Source organism: Oncorhynchus mykiss, chromosome 13 (genome assembly GCF_013265735.2).
Source record: "Oncorhynchus mykiss isolate Arlee chromosome 13, USDA_OmykA_1.1, whole genome shotgun sequence".
NCBI lineage: Eukaryota > Metazoa > Chordata > Actinopteri > Salmoniformes > Salmonidae > Oncorhynchus > Oncorhynchus mykiss.
The window spans coordinates 43,253,848-43,272,592 of record NC_048577.1 but is presented as its reverse complement, the minus strand read 5'-3'; the positions used below and the strand labels follow the sequence as shown (position 1 = coordinate 43,272,592).

Genomic DNA, 18,745 nt, shown 5'->3' with positions numbered 1-18,745 from the left:
GAGGTTACTCCGCATTCCTTGACTTTGACCCAAGTGAGGAATCGTGTTTGTGGAACCGTATCCACCAATAACCCAGTGTGTGACGTGCCCAGTAGATAATACTTTGAGGTCTGAGAGTCACTTGGCCAAACATGTCTGAAACCCTATCATTACCCTGTGACATCACCTGAGGCTGCTGAAGCACTCTGTATGTAGCACATTACCTCAGCAGAGGTCATCAGGAGTAGGTTTCTTTCACCCTACGTATATTGTCAGACTATTGTCCTAGATAGTGCACTATATCTATCAATCAAGTGTGAATATGAGTTGTACTTGTGGGAAACCGGTTTCTCTCACTCGTTCTCATGCAAACACACAATCTCTCTCTTTCTCTCTCTCAGGCTATGACTTGCACTTGTTACCTCCTCCTCTCCCTCCCTCCCTTCCAACCAACTACATTCCTTCATTCTGACTATCCTCCCGGAGAGAGAGCTTTGGAGGGGAAATGGAGAGAGGGGGTGGGGATCAGGCAGAAAAACTACACCCACCACGTCAGTGTGTGGAGATACAACAGCAACAATGTGGTCGCTCTGGCTACTACTGAGTCTCCATGGCAGCAGGGATTTGAATTCATGACAATATTTTGGGAGTTCCCCAAACATCAGTGGGTGAGTCAGTGAGCTTCCTCTGAGTACTCATGGATATAATGGCCTAAATAGACAGAGTGACAAAGACATAGCTATAACATGAAAAACAAATACTCCACCACAACATTGTTGAAATAGTGGCTTTTTGGGTAATTGCATGCATGTGAGACAGAGAGAGGGGGAGAGAGACAGCGAGAGAGAGACAGAGAGAGGGGAGAGAGAGACAGAGAGAGAGAGAGAGACAGAGAGAGGGGAGAGAGAGACAGAGAGAGAGAGGGAGAAAAAAGGAGGGAGAGATTTGGGTGGGGTGTGGACTCGAGGAAAAGAGGGAGGGAAGTGGGTGGAGGTGTGGTTGTGAGTGTTTGTGTGTTCCTTGGCGGCGAGGGCTGAGTCTGACATTTGGAACGTAGAGAGCAGAAGGAATTGGGCTTCAACAGAAAAGCTACCATCAAAAAGTAAGTTGAACATTTGTGTTCTCCTTCAGAACTCTCAACTCTTTGACATTCCCTTCGTGTGTTTTTTAAATGATAATAGCCTACACAATAGCCTATATGCCTGCCTTCTATTTTATTACTCTCAAGACTAATACAATTGCACGCAGTCAGTAGAGGAGCGAATTAATTAGAATTGTAGCTAGCACGTCTTTTGTAATGCAAGTGATACTGGTAGTTTATTCCTTTGCCAGGTAAGTTCAGTGTGGGCGTGTTCAGGTAATTGATCAGGGAGTTGGTTCTGAAACAAACATTACAAGGTGGAAATTCAAATGCACTGCAATTCTGAAACTTTAAGTATACATTTAATTAAAGTTCCTAATGCACACGCTTTAGCACATGAAACCTATCCTGTAATTTCTGGTAGGTAGCTGAGTGCATGATGGAACTATGCTCCATCCTAGAAGGCAGGGAGTTTGTCATGAATTCAGTGTTTACTCTCTGTGACTCTGGCAAACTGCTGCGGTTGGATAGGGTGTACTTTGTATTTCCTTCACATAACAGAACAGCAGCTGTCAGCTCAGACAGTCAGAGGTTTAATTGTCTAAGACTAGCTCGAGTTCCCTCTTCATTTGTCCCTTCAGCACTTAGATGAGAAGCTCTCATATGAGAAATTACACAGACCATCTTTTGCGTTCTCAAATATTTACACACAGTTGAGCTAACTAAGAAGTACTTGATCCCAATTACAGTCATTTTGATGTGTACGTGGGCGGGAACTTGGGGTGGGTCAGTGTTGATGTAGATCACATGTCTGGACCCAACCCAGACCAGCCCTTTATCCCAGAGAGGTTCCCTGCATTCCAGATGGGCTCTCGCCTCACTCTGTCCACACCCACCAGATCCCAAGCCGCTCTATTGCCAGTAGTAGGGGTGGGAAGGAACTCTAAAGTGTATCTGTGAGTTGTTCTCACAATATGATTGTATTTAGGAAAAACAAGCATCAAGCAATCGCGCCTTCTCTCTACTGAGAATGGCCATTCAAACAGTCATTCAGCTTATTTTGTTTTGATTGTTTATGGTCTTTACTGAATGAATAAATCAAATAATGGCCATTGTAATTGGTGAATTGAGATTGTTTATCAATATTTTGAGTTGAGCTGCCTAGCTAATCTGAACTGGTTAAGGCAGGGGTTCTCAAAGTGGGGTCATTCAAACCCACTAGCAATGGATTGCAGTGGGTTCGCAACCACATCTCAAAATATATATATTTAGAACATAAATTGTATTATATGAATATTACTAACAACAACAGATGTAAAAAAATAAAACAATGTCCAAGGGATCTGTGGAGTACGTTTAGGGGTTGTAATACAACACAATGCAATATTATTCATCTACAATATGTTCTTACGTTTAGGGGTTGTAATACAACACAATGTAATATTATTAATCTATAATATGTTCTTAACTCCAGGCGACATGGGCCTGGGAAGCTCACAGGGATATTGGTATCCACAATAGTTTTACATAAATGCAGTGTAATTTCATCTTTAAAACTGCAAAGTTCTCGCTCTGCCACATGACAAAATCTGTAGAATTGCAGGAAATTAGCTTGGAAACGGCAACATTTTCTCTCAGATGGCAAGAGACGAGCCTTTAAAATGTTCCTTCCTAAGGCCCAAAACTTGGCCACACACTGCCGTAGTCATGCCAATACTCCTTGTATGCTATTATTATTATTAACTTGAGTTGTGTTCTGATTATGGGGGGGGGGGGGGGGTTACATGATGAATTTACTATCCCAAAAGGGGTCCCCGGCCCCGTAAAGTTTGAGAACCCCTGGGTTAAGGTGTGTGTTTATTTGGGGGAGGTGGGGCAGGCAGGGAAGTAGGTATTTTGTGCAGTTATTCTAAGGAGTGGCGGTTTGTTGCAAGCTACAAACAAGTTACAACTCGTCTCCTGCCGACACTTCCCCCTTTATCCCTCTGATTTTCTCGCTCTCTGTTTCCCAGGCCTATCACTACTTCACTTGACCAATCACTATGTCCGATCTCAAATCTCTTCCTCTGAATCCTTTAGATTCATTTTTTATCACGCCTCCCTCCATTTCTGTTAGTGTGTGTGGCTATAACCCATCTAGAGTTATAAAGCCGCGCCCTGGGGGGGTGCAGACTCAGGCCTTCCATCATTAATGACGGCCTGTTTCAAAGTGCTGAAGCCAAGCCTCACAGTGCAGCCTTTGTCAACATCCATATCTAATAGTATTTAATGATAAAAATACATGAGATTTAAAGCTTTCAATAAACCAAAGGACACTGTACAGCAAGAGTACAAAACAATAGAGTATCTGATTCCTGTCACTCATGTTAAGCCCTGTGACAGTGTCTGTGTCCCTCAGTCTCCCTTTATTTGATATGGTATAGAACAGGGAAGTGTTTGACCAACTTTGAACCAAAAATATATATATTTTCTCCCTCTCCCTTGTTCTGTCTTTCTCTCAGTCATCATGTTGGTTCTTCTAGCCGGAATCTTCCTCCTTCACCTCACCGGCATCATCCTCCTCCTAGTGGCAACTATCGACAATGTAAGTAATCCCCCACTGCTCCTCCACTTAGTTCTCTTCATGTTGACATAGCCCTGTGGAGCTACACACGAGGGCACGTCTCTTCCACTATGTCTGTGGAGTGTTGAATCAAAAGATGAAAGCATGCTATGTTAGCCCTCATCGGCTCAGGCCTTTGGTGCTGTTCTGTCAGTGTTCCACTTTGGTATTCTGGACTACATTTCTGAGCTCACTCTCACCCCTGAAAGAAGATGGGTGACAAACAGGTTGGCCAGTGTTTCATCACTCTGAGTGTGTGTGTGTGTGTGTGTGTACCTGTGTGTTATCGTCAACATTGAGGCTGCATAAACATGCTCTTGTTCGTGTGTGGGATTCCAGTGAGTGTTTAAAGGCCTGTTGTAGTGAGAGGCACATACCTGGCTGCTGTGGTATGCTGCTATGTTCTACCGATGTACCGTCAACCCATTGACTGTTATCCCTGTTCCTGGACTTCCAAATGCATGTGACGACACAACACATGAACCTGTGGATGTTCATTGACTATCTCTCCTCTCTGTCCTGTCCAGGCCTGGTGGATGACAAAAATCGTGTCCACTGATGTGTGGGCCAGGTGGATACTGACCAATGGAACCTGGAGCTCCAACGATCTCCCCGGCCAGTACCCTCAAGGTAAGCCTGGGCCATACTGAACCGCTGGGCTAAAATGTAAGGAAACATTCTCTGTGGAAAAAAAACCAGCACTGCAGGAAATTAGCATAGCTCCTGGATATACAGTATATGTAAATATCATCCTACATGTGAATTAAATGTTTTCTTCATGTCTCAATTCACCCCAAGATATACATTTTTGCAGCACAGAAACAGGAACAGGTGTAGTTTATCCAGGATGTGGGTTTACTGCGCTGGAGGTTTGGTTGAATTCAGGGTAGAGCTCCATAACAACTGCCATCTAACTTGTCTCTGTGTGTCTGTCACTGAAGTATGATTGATCAGTAAGCACTCAATTGCCCAACGAGGGAGAACAATGCCATTTTCTCATAGAGGAAACTGAACAGGGCGTGGCAGGATCAGAGACAGGGTTGGGGCTGGTGGGGAGGTTCAGATTTGCTTGAGTAAATACACTGAAAGTGCATTACAAATACATTGAGTCTGTGTGTAGACCTTTTAGTGAATGTGTGGTCAAAAGTATGTATGTAGCAATGTTGTATCTCTCATAAAGTGTTTTATTTGATTGCTGAGAAACCCTTTTACAACCTATGAAATGAACTCGTCTTAAACCCTCTCATAACTATTCCTTAGCACACAATTTTCCACATTAAAATACTTTCATTGTGTCTCTAAAAAACAGATCTGCCCCTTTCACCTCTGCATTCCAGAGCGTGACACAACACTGTTTCGTTAATATGGTGTTGATTTCTGGGTGTGTCTGTTCTGTAAATAGTCCTTACTCAGTGTCTGTCTCTGTCTCCCTCTACAGAATACCTCCAGGCAGTGCAGGCTAGCTCCATTCTGGCCTGCATATTCTCTTCCCTTGGCCTGTTTGTGTTTGTGGGACAGCTCTTCACTCTGTCAAAGGGACAGAGATTCACCTTCTCTGGCATCTTCCAGCTCCTAGCCTGTACGTATTGCCCTAAACACTTTCAATCTTCAACCTGTTAAACAACTAGTTCTGTCTTTGCTTGACGTTTGTCCCTCCCTCCAGGCCTGTGCATCATGATCGCTGCCTCCATCTACACAGACATCTTTCACAAGAATGAATCGGATGGTTGGTATGGCCACTCCTTCATTCTGGCCTGGATCTCCTTTGCGTTCACCTTCATCTCCAGTATAATCTACTTTGTCCTGCGAAAGAAGACCGCAAACTAGAAGCAGAAGACTAGCCCAAACCCAAGGGACAGGCTCAATATCTTACGATCTGATTGTTTTTTGTACAATTAGGTATGGATATGAGTGTGGGATACAAAAGAGGAGAGTTATCCACAGATTTTCTGGCTTGAATTTTGATTCATGTATCTCTTTTGGTTCCCTGAAGTGTGTCTAAACATATTGTAATAACTTACCTGTCCTGCCCACAGTTATAACTTACCTGTCCTGCCCACAGTTATAACTTACCTGTCCTGCCCACAGTTATAACTTACCTGTCCTGCCCACAGTTATAACTTACCTGTCCTACCCACAGTTATAACCTACCTGTCCTGCCAACATAGTAATAACCTACCTGTCCTGCCCACATAGTAATAACTTACCTGTCCTGCCAACATAGTAATAACCTACCTGTCCTGCCCACATAGTAATAACCTACCTGTCCTGCCCACATAGTTATAACCTACCTGTCCTGCCAACATAGTAATAACCTACCTGTCCTGCCCACATAGTAATAACCTACCTGTCCTGCCCACATAGTAATAACCTACCTGTCCTGCCCACATAGTAATAACCTACCTGTCCTGCCCACATATTACCAAGTCCATGTTTAGTTTTCATGGGCTCTTAATATAAAGTGGGACAACATTTTCAAAGTTGATGAAACTTTTACAGCCCTCATATATTCGTTGGAGAAGGTAGAAGGGAGTCAGAGAGTAGACTGACAGTATCTCATTATTTCAGAATCATAGTCCTGAACTATTCTTGCTTACATTTGATTTATTTCTCAATTAGGCTCATAATAAAACAAGGCCAAAACTCTCAAAACCAGAAGAATGAATTGACTAGTGCCGCAAACAGAATCCAATTTGAGAAACTGTCAACGATCATTACCCCGTTTGACTTACAGCCCTACTGTAGTGTGCTGAATAAGACAAAAATATGATGTATTTGCCAATGTCCATACATTGAATGGAACATTAGTACTAACCTCACTGCTAACTGGACCCCTCCCCTTTTTAGTTATGTCATTATTTTTGCCAATTATTTTATGCTTTGTACCATTAGTCTTATTGTGTAGGTTAACTTCCGTTTGTCTGAATCAACCTATCCCCCAGACACACCCATGGACTGACAGACAGACAGACGGATAGATCTTGAGTGCCTTGAAATCTGACAGAGCATATTTGCTCGCTGCACATTGAGATATATGTGTAAATATGAACATGTTTGGTTCCACATTGTGCTTTGTATGTCTAATGCAATTTTATTTTTGTTACTATTATCAGTTTGATAATAATTTGTATTAAAACCTGATTTAAATCTAATTTCTCCTGTCAATGCTAAACAATTTTATATGAATCATAATTGGTGAAGGAGGACAGATTGCAGGAAGATGAATGATACCTAGTCACTGGTAGAGGGACACCACAGTGAAACTGACAGAAGGCATACTAGTCTGTGAATGAAAACCATTTTGCACATTTTCACAAAGTTTTATTGACAGCATGCATACAAGTTTGGACAGAGAGCTTCAGACTACTTCACACTGATTTGCTCTGTCAAAATCCAAATGCATGTTGGCTCATAGGTAAGTATCACACACATACAGTCAAAGTGGGCTGTACTCCTCATCGGAGTACTCCCTCCCCTCTTCCTCCATCTCTCTGCCCCTGTCCTCTGAGTAGTACTGGGGTGTGTAACTGTGGACGGACAGGGGTAGAGTGATGGAGGGAGAGGGGAGGGAGTGGCGGTGATAGGGGGACAGGGGAGCAGGGTGGGATGGGGGAGGTGGGAAGTATTCAGGGTGGGGGAGTGTGTAGCAGTGGGGGAGGGAGAGGGAGTGGGTGAGTGGACGGGGTGATGAGGTTGGGGGTAGCGAAGGGGAGTCATAGTAGGGTGACAGGGGTGAGAGTTCTGGGGATGGTGGGGACATACAGGGGTGAGGGGGCGGAGGGCAGTAGTAGGGGGCCGGGGCTAGCAGGGGCTCTATGTCAGGGAATCGAGGGGGGTACAGGCGGGCTTTGCGCCTACGCTCCATTACAGTCTTCTTGGTGTAGTTGTTGAGGGTGGAGACTCCTGACAACATGCAGCAGGTAAAGGCCAGCCATGCCACACTAAGACAGAAACATAGAGTAGAGAGACAGGAGCAGCAAGGAGGATCGTGTTAATCTGAACCCATGTGTGGAAGCCTACAAACATATTTCATACCCTTATCTTACTAAAACACAATTGCTACAAGGCATATGCGATATTGCAATAATCTATTTGAGATGGACAGAGGTCTTTAACAGGAGCCCTGGCCTCATGAGAGTCGTTGAGATATCTCTCTTATTTAAAGGGGAACATGTAAACACTTAAGCCCACTTGCTCCTGGAGACCAAAGAATCAGGAGAGCACACTGTAGATCAGAGAATAAGTAGTGGTACAGTAGTAAACAGTGTGTGTGTGCAGACTCACTAAAAGCCCCAGGAGTAGCCATAGCTGTGTGGTTTGAAGTCCTCTGGACCCATAGAGGCAGTAGTCTGAAACACCTGCATGAACATCATGTGAGCCACCATTCCCAGTAACCCTAAGATAATTAAACAGACATTGAAAGTTTTTATGTGGATTCCATCAGAGGGAGCTTTATTAAAGATAGTTTTACTTGCAATGACTGTGATGTGTGGTTGTCTTACCTACCTTAGTTGGGACGCACTGGTTGTAAGTTGCTCTGCATAAGAGCTTCTGCTATAACAGGTTTTCCCAAACTCGGTTCTGGGGCCATCCCCCGGGTACACGTTTTGGTTTTTGCCCTAGCACTACACTGATGACTCAAATCATTAAAGCTCGATGACTAGTTGGTTACTTGAATCAGATGTAGTGACGACGACTCAGAACCGAGTTTGGGAAACCCTACGCTAATTGATCAACAAAAAGATAGAATCTAAATTCAAATGTGTACCTCCTAATATAGTGAAGACTGCAGAGTAGGCATTGAGGAGCTGTCCCCAGATCTGTGAGGGCCAAAAGGCATCCAGACACAACTGAAGAGACAGCAGCACACAGCTGACACACAGCAGCCCAACATACATGAGCTCCATTGACACCGACAACCACAACATTCCTGCAGGGAGAGAGAGGACGATTACAGTACAACTGTGTCATGACTGTGTAATGTGTACCAACATACAATCTTGACACTGCAGAATCATTTACCTTTTTCACCCCCTGGAGTTAAAGAAAGAAAACTGCGACACTTTTCCTCTAAAAAAGAAAGTACATTATTATTTCATGAATAAAATCATGATCATCTATCAGACAAGGTACATTTATGTGTGGGACAGATTACACACATAGTATCAGGAATAGTGGTCCTTGAGAAAACCTTTCTACCCAATGGGCACACATCATTTCAACTTGGATAACTTGGGTAATATTTGGTTTAGACAGTTGTTCCAATGTGTTATCACTGTGCTTTCAACCATCTAAAAGCACAACCAAATGTCTGATCTTTGGTTCATTTGTACTACAGTTTGTGTTATCACTGTGTTTCATCTAACAGCAGAACCAAATGATCTGGATTGCAGTTAAATAACATTAAAAAGGTAGATTTAACAGAGAAAATGAAATGTAACCATACTTTATAAGTCATATATCATCACTAATACTATTTAGGCCTGTATAGCATCTGCAATTCAACCAAAAGATAGAGAACACATACAGTAGACTCTACTGAGTAGAGGCTTAGGGTTTCAAGCTTTGGTTGATTTGAAATGGAATCTTCAAGTTAATCATTAACATGTTGGATTCACGTCTCCATCTAAACCAAACATCTAAATTGAAGAACAGGACTAAATAAGTGCATTTAAAGTTTGATTAAATTAGATTTAGTCCTATTCTTTCATTTCGATTTTTGGTTTAGATGGAGACTTGAATCCAACATATAAATGATTAATTTGGAGACAAATTGCCTCTATCAAGTCTTCTCCAGCCCCAGCTTTAGGGTGTTGAGTTCAGTCAAGGCGGGGGGTTGAATAATATAAACCTTTCTCTCTACCTGGTCATAATCCATAATTAAGTCATGCTGTTCGAATCTAAATCCCCCTGAACAGAGCACCGATAGTAATCCTCTTTATAGAGTGCAAGAGCTCACACACACACACACACACACACACACACACACACACACACACACACACACACACACACACACACACACTCCACCGTACCTAGACTCTCATTGCGTTTAATCTCACCAGCGATATTCATTTTGATCCTCGCTTCCCATTGTTACATTACTGTGTGACTGCAACTCCCCCACTTTGAACCCACTATATTCAACTCTTGGACACAATCCTAGAGGTATTAAAGTTCCAACCATTTTCACCCCCCAAAGTCTCACCCCAGGCGTCAGTGTAGATGTTCTCCTCACAGCTCATCCACATGCCTGCATGGAAGGCAGGGAAGACGAAGCGGTCGTCCCCCGTCTCCCAGGAGAACTGGATGGAGGTGGAGTTGTGCGAGACCCCGGGCACAGGTATGCATTTGGTCAGTTTGTTGGCCGAGCAGAGGGGCTTGGGGACCTTCTGACTGCCCTCACACCAGTAGGACGACAAGAGGGCCATGGCCCCCAGGACCAGAGACACTAGCGTCTGGAAGAAGGTGAGCTTGGGGGACCGCACCCAGGACAGAAACGACATGATGAAGGGAGAGAGCGTGAACCTGGGGTGGGAGGAGGTGTTGGAGAGGGGGAGAAGTTGTATTTTAACAGCTGGTCAAACACTCCCTCAGTCTATACTATATAATGACAAAGGTAGACGGGCCCACTTCAGACACAGACTCTGTCAGAGCACTTAACATGACAGGAATCAGACATGGACGTTGACAAAGTGCACTGTGAGGCTCTCTTTTAAACAGTATTAAGATAGTTGAGAGAGAGCATATGGAAAAGGAAAAGAAAGTATTCAGAGGAATTTCCAACCCAACTGAAAGAAAACAATCTAATCCCCCAAAGTCTTTCCTTGCTTGGACACCCCTCACCCCACTTTATTTTGACCTCCACACATAATTGGAAGAGGAAGTGTAAACTCTAACATAGCCTATTAGCTACAAAGGTAACTCCAAACACATTTTCAATAAGAGCAGCTGTTTAGCTGGTTAAACAAAAGTTAGACATGTGTTGGGAAACACTTATGTCTAAGTTAAGAAAGCTTACCAGCAGCCAGAGGCACTTTCCGTACTGGTAGCTTATTCGTAGGTGCTTTTTCAAAGCCTGTGAGAGACTCCAGTAAGTGTAATACCAAATACAGTATAAACTCTGTTTACAGTGCATCCGGAAACTATTCAGACACCTTGACTTTTCCCACATTTTGTTACATTACAGCCTTATTCTAAAATGTGGGTAGCCTAGTGGTTAGAGCAGGTAGCCTAGTGGGGTAGCCTAGTGGTTAGAGCAGGTAGCCTAGTGGTTAGAGCAGGTAGCCTAGTGGTTAGAGCAGGTAGCCTAGTGGGTAGCCTAGTGGTTAGAGCAGGTAGCCTAGTGGTTAGAGCAGGTAGCCTAGTGGTTAGATCAGGTAGCCTAGTGGTTAGAGCAGGTAGCCTAGTGGTTAGATCAGGTAGCCTAGTGGTTAGAGCAGGTAGCCTAGTGGTTAGAGCAGGTAGCCTAGTGGTTAGATCAGGTAGCCTAGTGGTTAGAGCAGGTAGCCTAGTGGTTAGAGCAGGTAGCCTAGTGGTTAGAGCAGGTAGCCTAGTGGTTAGATCAGGTAGCCTAGTGGTTAGAGCAGGTAGCCTAGTGGTTAGAGCGTTGGGCCAGTAACCGAAAGGTTGCTGGACAAAAAAACATTTTTTTTAAATAAAAATTAAACAAATCTATTTCACCTTTACATTTACAACTGCGACCTGGCCAAGATAAAGAAAAACGGTGCGACACAAACAACACAGATTTACACATGGAATAAACAAAAGTACAGTCAGTTACACACTAGAAAAAATCTATGTATAGTGTGTGCAAATGAGGTAAGATTAGGAAATAAATAGGCCGTAGTGGCAAAATAATTACAATTTAGCAATTAAACACTGGAGTGATAGATGTGCAGAAGATGAATGTGAAAGTATAGATAATGGGGTGCAAAGGAGCAAAAAATGTAATAAAATAAATAACAATATTTTATTTTTATTTATTTTACCTTTATTTAACCAGGCAAGTCAGTTAAGAACAAATTCTTATTTTCAATGACGGCCTGGGAACAGTGGGTTAACTGCCTGTTCAGGGGCAGAACGACAGATTTGTACCTTGTCAGCTCGGGGGTTTGAACTCGCAACCTTCCGGTTACTAGTCCAACACTCTAACCACTAGGCTACAATATGGGGATGAGGTAGATTAATCCTCAAGCTGACAAAGTAAAAATCTGTCGTTCTGCCCCTGAACAAGGCAGTTCACCCACTGTTCTCCGGTAGGCCGTTTTTGTAAATAAGAATTTGTTTTCAACTGACTTTCCTAGTTAAATTAAAAAAAATAAAAAAAATTCAATACCCCAAAATGACAAAGCGAAAACAGGTTCGCAAATGTATAAAACATAAAAAACAGAAATACCTTATTTGCATAAGTATTCAGACCCTTTGCTATGAGACTCGAAATTGAGCTCAGGTGCATCCTGTTCCAATTGATCATCCTTGAGATGTTTCTACAACTTGATTGGAGTCCACCTATGGTAAATTCAATTGATTGGACATGATTTGGAAAGGCACACACCTGTCTACAGTATATAAGGTCCCACAGTTGACAGTGCAAGTAGAGAAAAAACCAAGCCATGAGGTCGAAGGAATTGTTCGTAGAACTCCATGACAGGATTGTGTTGAGGCACAGATCTGGGGAAGGGTACCAAAAAATGTCTGCAGCATTGAAGGTCCCCAAGAACAAAGTGGCCTCCAACATTCTTAAATGGAAGAAAGTTTTTGAACCACCAAGACTCTTCCTAGAGCTGGCCGCCCGGCCAAACTGAGCAATCGGGGGAGAAGGGCCTTGGTCAGGGAGGTGACCAAGAACCCGATGGTCACTCAAAGAGCTCCAGAGTTCCTCTGTGGAGATGGGAGAACCTTCCAGAAGGACAACCATCTCTGCAGCCCTCCACCAATCAGGCCTTTATGGTAGTGGCCAGACGGAAGCCACTCCTCAGTAAAAGGCACATGACAGCGTCCCTGGAGTTTGCCAAAAGGCACCTAAAGGACTCTCAGACCCTGAGAAGCAACATTCTCTGGTCTGATGAAACCAAGATTGAACTCTTTGTCCTGAATGCCAAGAGTCACGTCTGGAGGAAACCTGGCACCATCCCTTCGGTAAAGTATGGTGGTGGCATGTCCTTGAGTGGGCCAACCAGAGCCCGGACTTGAACCCGATAGAATATCTCTGGAGAGACTTGAATATAGCTGTGCTATATTCAGACCCAAGAAGATTCGAGGCTGTAGTCGCTGCCAAATGTGCTTGAACAAAGTACTGACTAAAGGGTCTGAATACTTACAAAAATGTATATTTGGGGTTTTACCCCTGTGCAAGAGGGCAGGTGTAGTTTGAGACGGATTACATTCCTAATTATATAACTGAATGGTAGGAAACGGTAGGAAGACCAGCAGGACTAGAAAATGTCAGCAATTACAGGAGAAAATAGCTTTTCTGTTAATCCTATAGAACAAATAATGGCTCAAATGTTCAGCAGCATTGACGTCAGACAGTAAGGATCATTTGAAAGAGAAAAAGGACCCACCTTCTTCAACCCGTCTTATTTCCTCTTGATCTTCAGTTCTTCATGTAGTGAGTGTAGATTGTGGTAGTATTTAATGGACTCCTATTCCTCTACCCGTCTCCTCTCTCTCTTCTCTTCCTCGCCATCAGATAGCATGTCAGTGATTCAGGGTGTTGACCCTCACACTAACCTATGTGGAGTGTGTGGCTGTCACTCTTCATGATACCGCTTGGTCAGTAAGTCAGGGTGCTCAACCAAGCCTTAAGCTCCCCTCTTCTTTAATCTATTGATACAACTCTAAATCCACAGTGGACAACTCCATTCAATCTGTTCTCATTTTCCTCCATTTTATCCCACTCTTTTACCCCTCCTGTCTTCCCGCTTTCTCTCGAACTAGCCACACTCTCCTAATACCACCAGTTTGAATATAGTGTACCAGATATAGTGTACTAGCACCACAGCAACTTTCAAAGTAAAATGTATGACTTCACATCACTTGAACATTAATTACACCGGATGATGTATTTCATCTCACAAATAAGAAACTCCTGGACAAATTCTATTCCCACACAGACATGCTTCTGGTAGTTAGTCTCACAGACTTTCCATAGAACTTTACCAGAATGGTAAATCTCCCATCTGTTTTTCCTCAGAACATCCTGAATAAATAGCATCTTAACTATTTTATTTCTTGGAAGGTCTTAATTCAATCCGTAGCGCTGAAGATCTGCGCTGTAGCGCAATTGAAATGTAAAGGCCCAGCGTAGTCAAAATTCTGTTTTGCCTGTGTCTTATATCATATTGTACAACAGCTGTAAAAGCCTGAAAAAATTTGACCTGTGTTATTTCCTTATAGTCTGGTTTAAAAAAAAACTGGAAAAAAATATGTAAACACAACAGGCAACAATTTCAAAGATTTTACATACAGTGCCTTGCGAAAGTATTCGGCCCCCTTGAACTTTGCGACCTTTTGCCACATTTCACATTTTTGTGAAGAATCAACAACAAGTGGGACACAATCATGAAGTGGAACGACATTTATTGGATATTTCAAACTTTTTTAACAAATCAAAAACTGAAAAATTGGGCGTGCAATATTATTCAGCCCCTTTACTTTCAGTGCAGCAAACTCTCTCCAGAAGTTCAGTGAGGATCTCTGAATGATCCAATGTTGACCTAAATGACTAATGATGATAAATACAATCCACCTGTGTGTAATCAAGTCTCCGTATAAATGCACCTGCACTGTGATAGTCTCAGAGGTCCGTTAAAAGCGCAGAGAGCATCATGAAGAACAAGGAACACACCAGGCAGGTCCGAGATACTGTTGTGAAGAAGTTTAAAGCCGGATTTGGATACAAAAATATTTCCCAAGCTTTAAACATCCCAAGGAGCACTGTGCAAGCGATAATATTGAAATGGAAGGAGTATCAGACCACTGCAAATCTACCAAGACCTGCCGTCCCTCTAAACTTTCAGCTCATACAAGGAGAAGACTGATCAGAGATGCAGCCAAGAGGCCCATGATCACTCTGGATGAACTGCAGAGATCTACAGCTGAGGTGGGAGACTCTGTCCATAGGACAACAATCAGTCGTATATTGCACAAATCTGGCCTTTATGGAAGAGTGGCAAGAAGAAAGCCATTTCTTAAAGATATCCATAAAAAGTGTAGTTTAAAGTTTGCCACAAGCCACCTGGGAGACACACCAAACATGTGGAAGAAGGTGCTCTGGTCAGATGAAACCAAAATTGAACTTTTTGGCAACAATGCAAAACGTTATGTTTGGCGTAAAAGCAACACAGCTGAACACACCATCCCCACTGTCAAACATGGTGGTGGCAGCATCATGGTTTGGGCCTGCTTTTCTTCAGCAGGGACAGGGAAGATGGTTAAAATTGATGGGAAGATGGATGGAGCCAAATACAGGACCATTCTGGAAGAAAACCTGATGGAGTCTGCAAAAGACCTGAGACTGGGATGGAGATTTGTCTTCTAACAAGACAATGATCCAAAACATACAGCAAAATCTACAATGGAATGGTTCAAAAATATCCAGGTGTTAGAATGGCCAAGTCAAAGTCCAGACCTGAATCCAATCGAGAATGTGTGGAAAGAACTGAAAACTGCTGTTCACAAATGCTCTCCATCCAACCTCACTGAGCTTGAGCTGTTTTGCAAGGAGGAATGTAAAAAAAATTCAGTCTCTCGATGTGCAAAACTGATAGAGACATACCCCAAGCGACTTACAGCTGTAATCGCAGCAAAAGGTGGCGCTACAAAGTATTAACTTAAGGGGGCTGAATAATTTTGCACGCCCAATTTTTCAGTTTTTGATTTGTTAAAAAAGTTTGAAATATCCAATAAATGTTGTTCCACTTCATGATTGTGTCCCACTTGTTGTTGATTCTTCACAAAAAAATACAGTTTTATATATTTATGTTTGAAGCCTGAAATGTGGCAAAAGGTCGCAAAGTTCAAGGGGGCAGAATACTTTCGCAAGGCACTGTAGTTACAGTTCATATAAAGAAATCAGTCAATTTAAATAAATTCTAATCTATGGCTTTCACATGACTGGGGCAAGGATCAGAAAAACAGTCAGTAACTGGTTTGACCACCATTTGCCTCATGCAACGCAACACATTTCCTTCAAATAGAGTTGATCAGGCTGTTGATTGTGACCTGTGGAATGTTGTCTCACTCCTCTTCAATGGCTGGTGGAAGTTGCTGGATATTGGCGGGAACTGGAACACGCTGTCGTACACGTCGATCCAGAGCATCCCAAACTTGCTCAATGGGTGACATGTCTGGTGAGTATGTAGGTCATCGAAGAACTGGGACATTTTCAGCTTCCGGGAATTGAGTACAGATCCTTGTGACATGAGGCTGTGTATTATAATGCTGAAACATGAGGTGACAGCGGGGGATGAATGGCACGACAATGGGCCTCAGGATCTCGTCACGGTATCTCTGTGCATTCAAATTGCCATCGATATAATGGAATTGTGTTCATTGTCCATAGCTTATGCCTGCCCATACCATAACCCCACCGCCACCATGGATCACTCTGTTCACAACGTTGACATCAGCAAACCGCTCGCCCACACAACGCCATACACACTGTCTGCCCGGTAGAGTTTAAACCGGGATTCATTTGTGAAGAGCACACTTCTCCAGCGTGCCAATGGCCAACGAAGTCATTTACGATGCAGAACTGCACCCTGGTGAGGACGACGAGCATGCAGATGAGCTTCCCTGAGACGGTTTCTGACAATTTGTGCATAAATTATTTTCATCAGATGTCCGGGTGGCTGGTCTCAGACGATCCCACAGGTGAAGCCAGATGTGGAGGTCCTGGGCTGGCGTGGTTACACGTGGTCTGTAGTTGTGAGGCTGGTTGGACGTACTGCCAAATTCTCTAAAACGACATTGTCTTATGGTAGAGAAATTAAGGCAAAATGATATGGCAACAGCTCTGGTGGACATTCTTGCAGTCAGCATTCCAATTGCACGCTCCCTGAAGACATCTCTGGCAATGTTACAACTGTTACAGACCTATATCCATCCTGCCCTGCCTATCTAAGGTCTTCGAAAGCCAAGTCAACAAACAGGTCACTGACCATCTCGAATCCCACCGTACCTTCTCCGCTGTGCAATCTGGTTTCCGAGCCGGTCACGGGTGCACCTCAGCCACGCTCAAGGTACTAAACGATATCATAACCACCATCGATAAAAGACAGTACTGTGCAGCAGTCTTCATCGACCTGGCCAAGGCTTTCGACTCTGTCAAACATATTCTTATTGGCAGACTCAGTAGCCTCGGTTTTTCTAATGACTGCCTTGCCTGGTTCACCAACTACTTTGCAGACAGAGTTCAGTGTGTCAAATCGGAGGGCATGTTGTCCGGTCCTCTGGCAGTCTCTATGGGGGTGCCACAGGGTTCAATTCTCGGGCTGACTCTTTTCTCTGTATATATCAATGATGTTGCTCTTGCTGCGGGCGATTCCCTGATCCACCTCTACGCAGACGACACCATTCTGTATACTTCCGGCCCTTCCTTGGACACTGTGCTATCTAACCTCCAAACGAGCTTCAACGCCATACAACACTCCTTCCATGGCCTCCAACTGCTCTTAAACGCTAGTAAAACCAAATGCATGCTTTTCAACCGTTCGCTGCCTGCACCCGCACGCCCAACTAGCATCACCACACTGGATGGTTCTGACCTAGAATATGTGGACATCTATAAGTACCTAGGTGTCTGGCTAGACTGTAAACTCTCCTTCCAGACTCATATCAAACATCTCCAATCTAAAAATCAAATCTAGAGTCAGCTTTCTATTCCGCAACAAAGCCTCCTTCACTCACGCCGCCAAACTTACCCTAGTAAAACTGACTCTCCTACCGATCCTCGACTTCGGCGATGTCATCTGCAAAATAGCTTTCAATACTCTACTCAGCAAACTGGATGCAGTTTATCACAGTGCCATCCGTTTTGTTACTAAAGCACCTTATACCACCCACCACTGCGACCTGTATGCTCTAGCCGGCTGGCCCTCGCTACATATTCGTCGCCAGACCCACTGGCTCCAGGTCATCGACAAGTCCATGCTAGGCAAAGCTCCGCCTTATCTCAGTTCACTGGTCACGATGGCAACACCCACCCGTAGCATGCGCTCCAGCAGGTGTATCTCACTGATCATCCCTAAAGCCAATACCTCATTTGGCCGCCTTTCGTTCCAGTTCTCTGCTGCCTGTGACTGGAACGAATTGCAAAAATCGCTGAAGTTGGAGACTTTTATATCCCTCACCAACTTCAAACATCTGCTATCTGAGCAGCTAACCGATCGCTGCAGCTGTACATAGTCTATCGGTAAATAGCCCACCCAATTTACCTACCTCATCCCCATACTGTTTATATTTATTTACTTTTCTGCTCTTTTGCACACCAATATCTCTACTTGCACATGACCATCTGATCATTTATCACTCCAGTGTTAATCTGCAAAAATTGTTATTATTCACCTACCTCCTCATGCCTTTTGCACACAATGTATATAGACTCTCTTTTTTTTCTACTGTGTTATTGACTTGTTAATTGTTTACTCCATGTGTAACTCTGTTCACACTGCTATGCTTTATCTTGGCCAGGTCGCAGTTGTAAATGAGAACTTGTTGTCAACTAGCCTACCTGGTTAAATAAAGGTGAAAAAAAAATGGAAAAAAAAGTGTTGTATGATAAAACTGCACATTTTAGCGTGGCCTTTTGTCCCCAACACAAGGTGCACCTGTGTAATGATCATGCTGTTAAATATCTTGGCAAAGGAGAAATGCTAACAGGGATGTATTTAAAAAATATATCTATCTATCTATCTATCTTTATTTAACTAGGCAATTCAGTTAAGAACAAATTCTTATTTACAATGACGTCCTACCCCAGCCAAACCCTAACCAAGACAATGCTGGGACAATTGTGCGCCGCCCTATGGGACTCCCAATCACGGCCGTTTGTGATACAGCCTGAAATCGAACCAGGG

The 18,745-nt window shown here is 43.5% G+C and overlaps 2 protein-coding genes across 3 annotated transcripts; one reads left to right on the top strand and one right to left on the bottom strand.

Annotated features, from left to right (window-relative positions):
• Positions 1-538: 538 nt before the first annotated feature.
• On the top strand, positions 539-6,814 carry LOC110486458 (epithelial membrane protein 2). Of its 2 annotated transcripts, none has more exons than XM_036941144.1 (5): positions 539-647; positions 3,562-3,644; positions 4,190-4,292; positions 5,101-5,241; positions 5,326-6,814. In XM_036941144.1, the coding sequence occupies exons 2-5, from the start codon at positions 3,567-3,569 to the stop codon at positions 5,487-5,489; spliced, it is 486 nt and encodes a 161-aa protein (XP_036797039.1). In that variant the 5' UTR covers positions 539-647; positions 3,562-3,566; the 3' UTR covers positions 5,490-6,814. The 2 variants fall into 2 exon arrangements, with proteins under 2 accessions (XP_036797039.1, XP_036797038.1); XM_036941143.1 differs by lacking the exon at positions 539-647 and adding an exon at positions 926-1,081.
• A 284-nt stretch (positions 6,815-7,098) lies between these two features.
• On the bottom strand, positions 7,099-10,819 carry LOC110485182 (germ cell-specific gene 1-like protein). Its single transcript, XM_036939744.1, has 4 exons — positions 9,871-10,819; positions 8,431-8,592; positions 7,947-8,058; positions 7,099-7,603 (listed from the first exon to the last, which is right to left on the bottom strand). The coding sequence occupies exons 1-4, from the start codon at positions 10,166-10,168 to the stop codon at positions 7,099-7,101; spliced, it is 1,077 nt and encodes a 358-aa protein (XP_036795639.1). The 5' UTR covers positions 10,169-10,819.
• Positions 10,820-18,745: the final 7,926 nt, after the last annotated feature.

What these genes read in the sequence shown, in the direction of transcription:
- LOC110486458 (XM_036941144.1), top strand. Translation starts at nt 3,567, where the DNA reads ATGTTGGTTCTTCTAGCCGGAATCTTCCTCCTTCACCTCACCGGCATC. An exon ending in TAGTGGCAACTATCGACAAT is followed by an intron (nt 3,645 to 4,189) that starts GTAAGTAATCCC and finishes TGTCCTGTCCAG; the next exon opens with GCCTGGTGGATGACAAAAAT. An exon ending in CATCTTCCAGCTCCTAGCCT is followed by an intron (nt 5,242 to 5,325) that starts GTACGTATTGCC and finishes CCCTCCCTCCAG; the next exon opens with GCCTGTGCATCATGATCGCT.
- LOC110485182 (XM_036939744.1), bottom strand. Translation starts at nt 10,168, where the DNA reads ATGTCGTTTCTGTCCTGGGTGCGGTCCCCCAAGCTCACCTTCTTCCAG. An exon ending in CATCTACACTGACGCCTGGG is followed by an intron (nt 8,593 to 9,870) that starts GTGAGACTTTGG and finishes CTCTCCCTGCAG; the next exon opens with GAATGTTGTGGTTGTCGGTG. An exon ending in GGCTACTCCTGGGGCTTTTA is followed by an intron (nt 7,604 to 7,946) that starts GTGAGTCTGCAC and finishes TTTCTGTCTTAG; the next exon opens with TGTGGCATGGCTGGCCTTTA.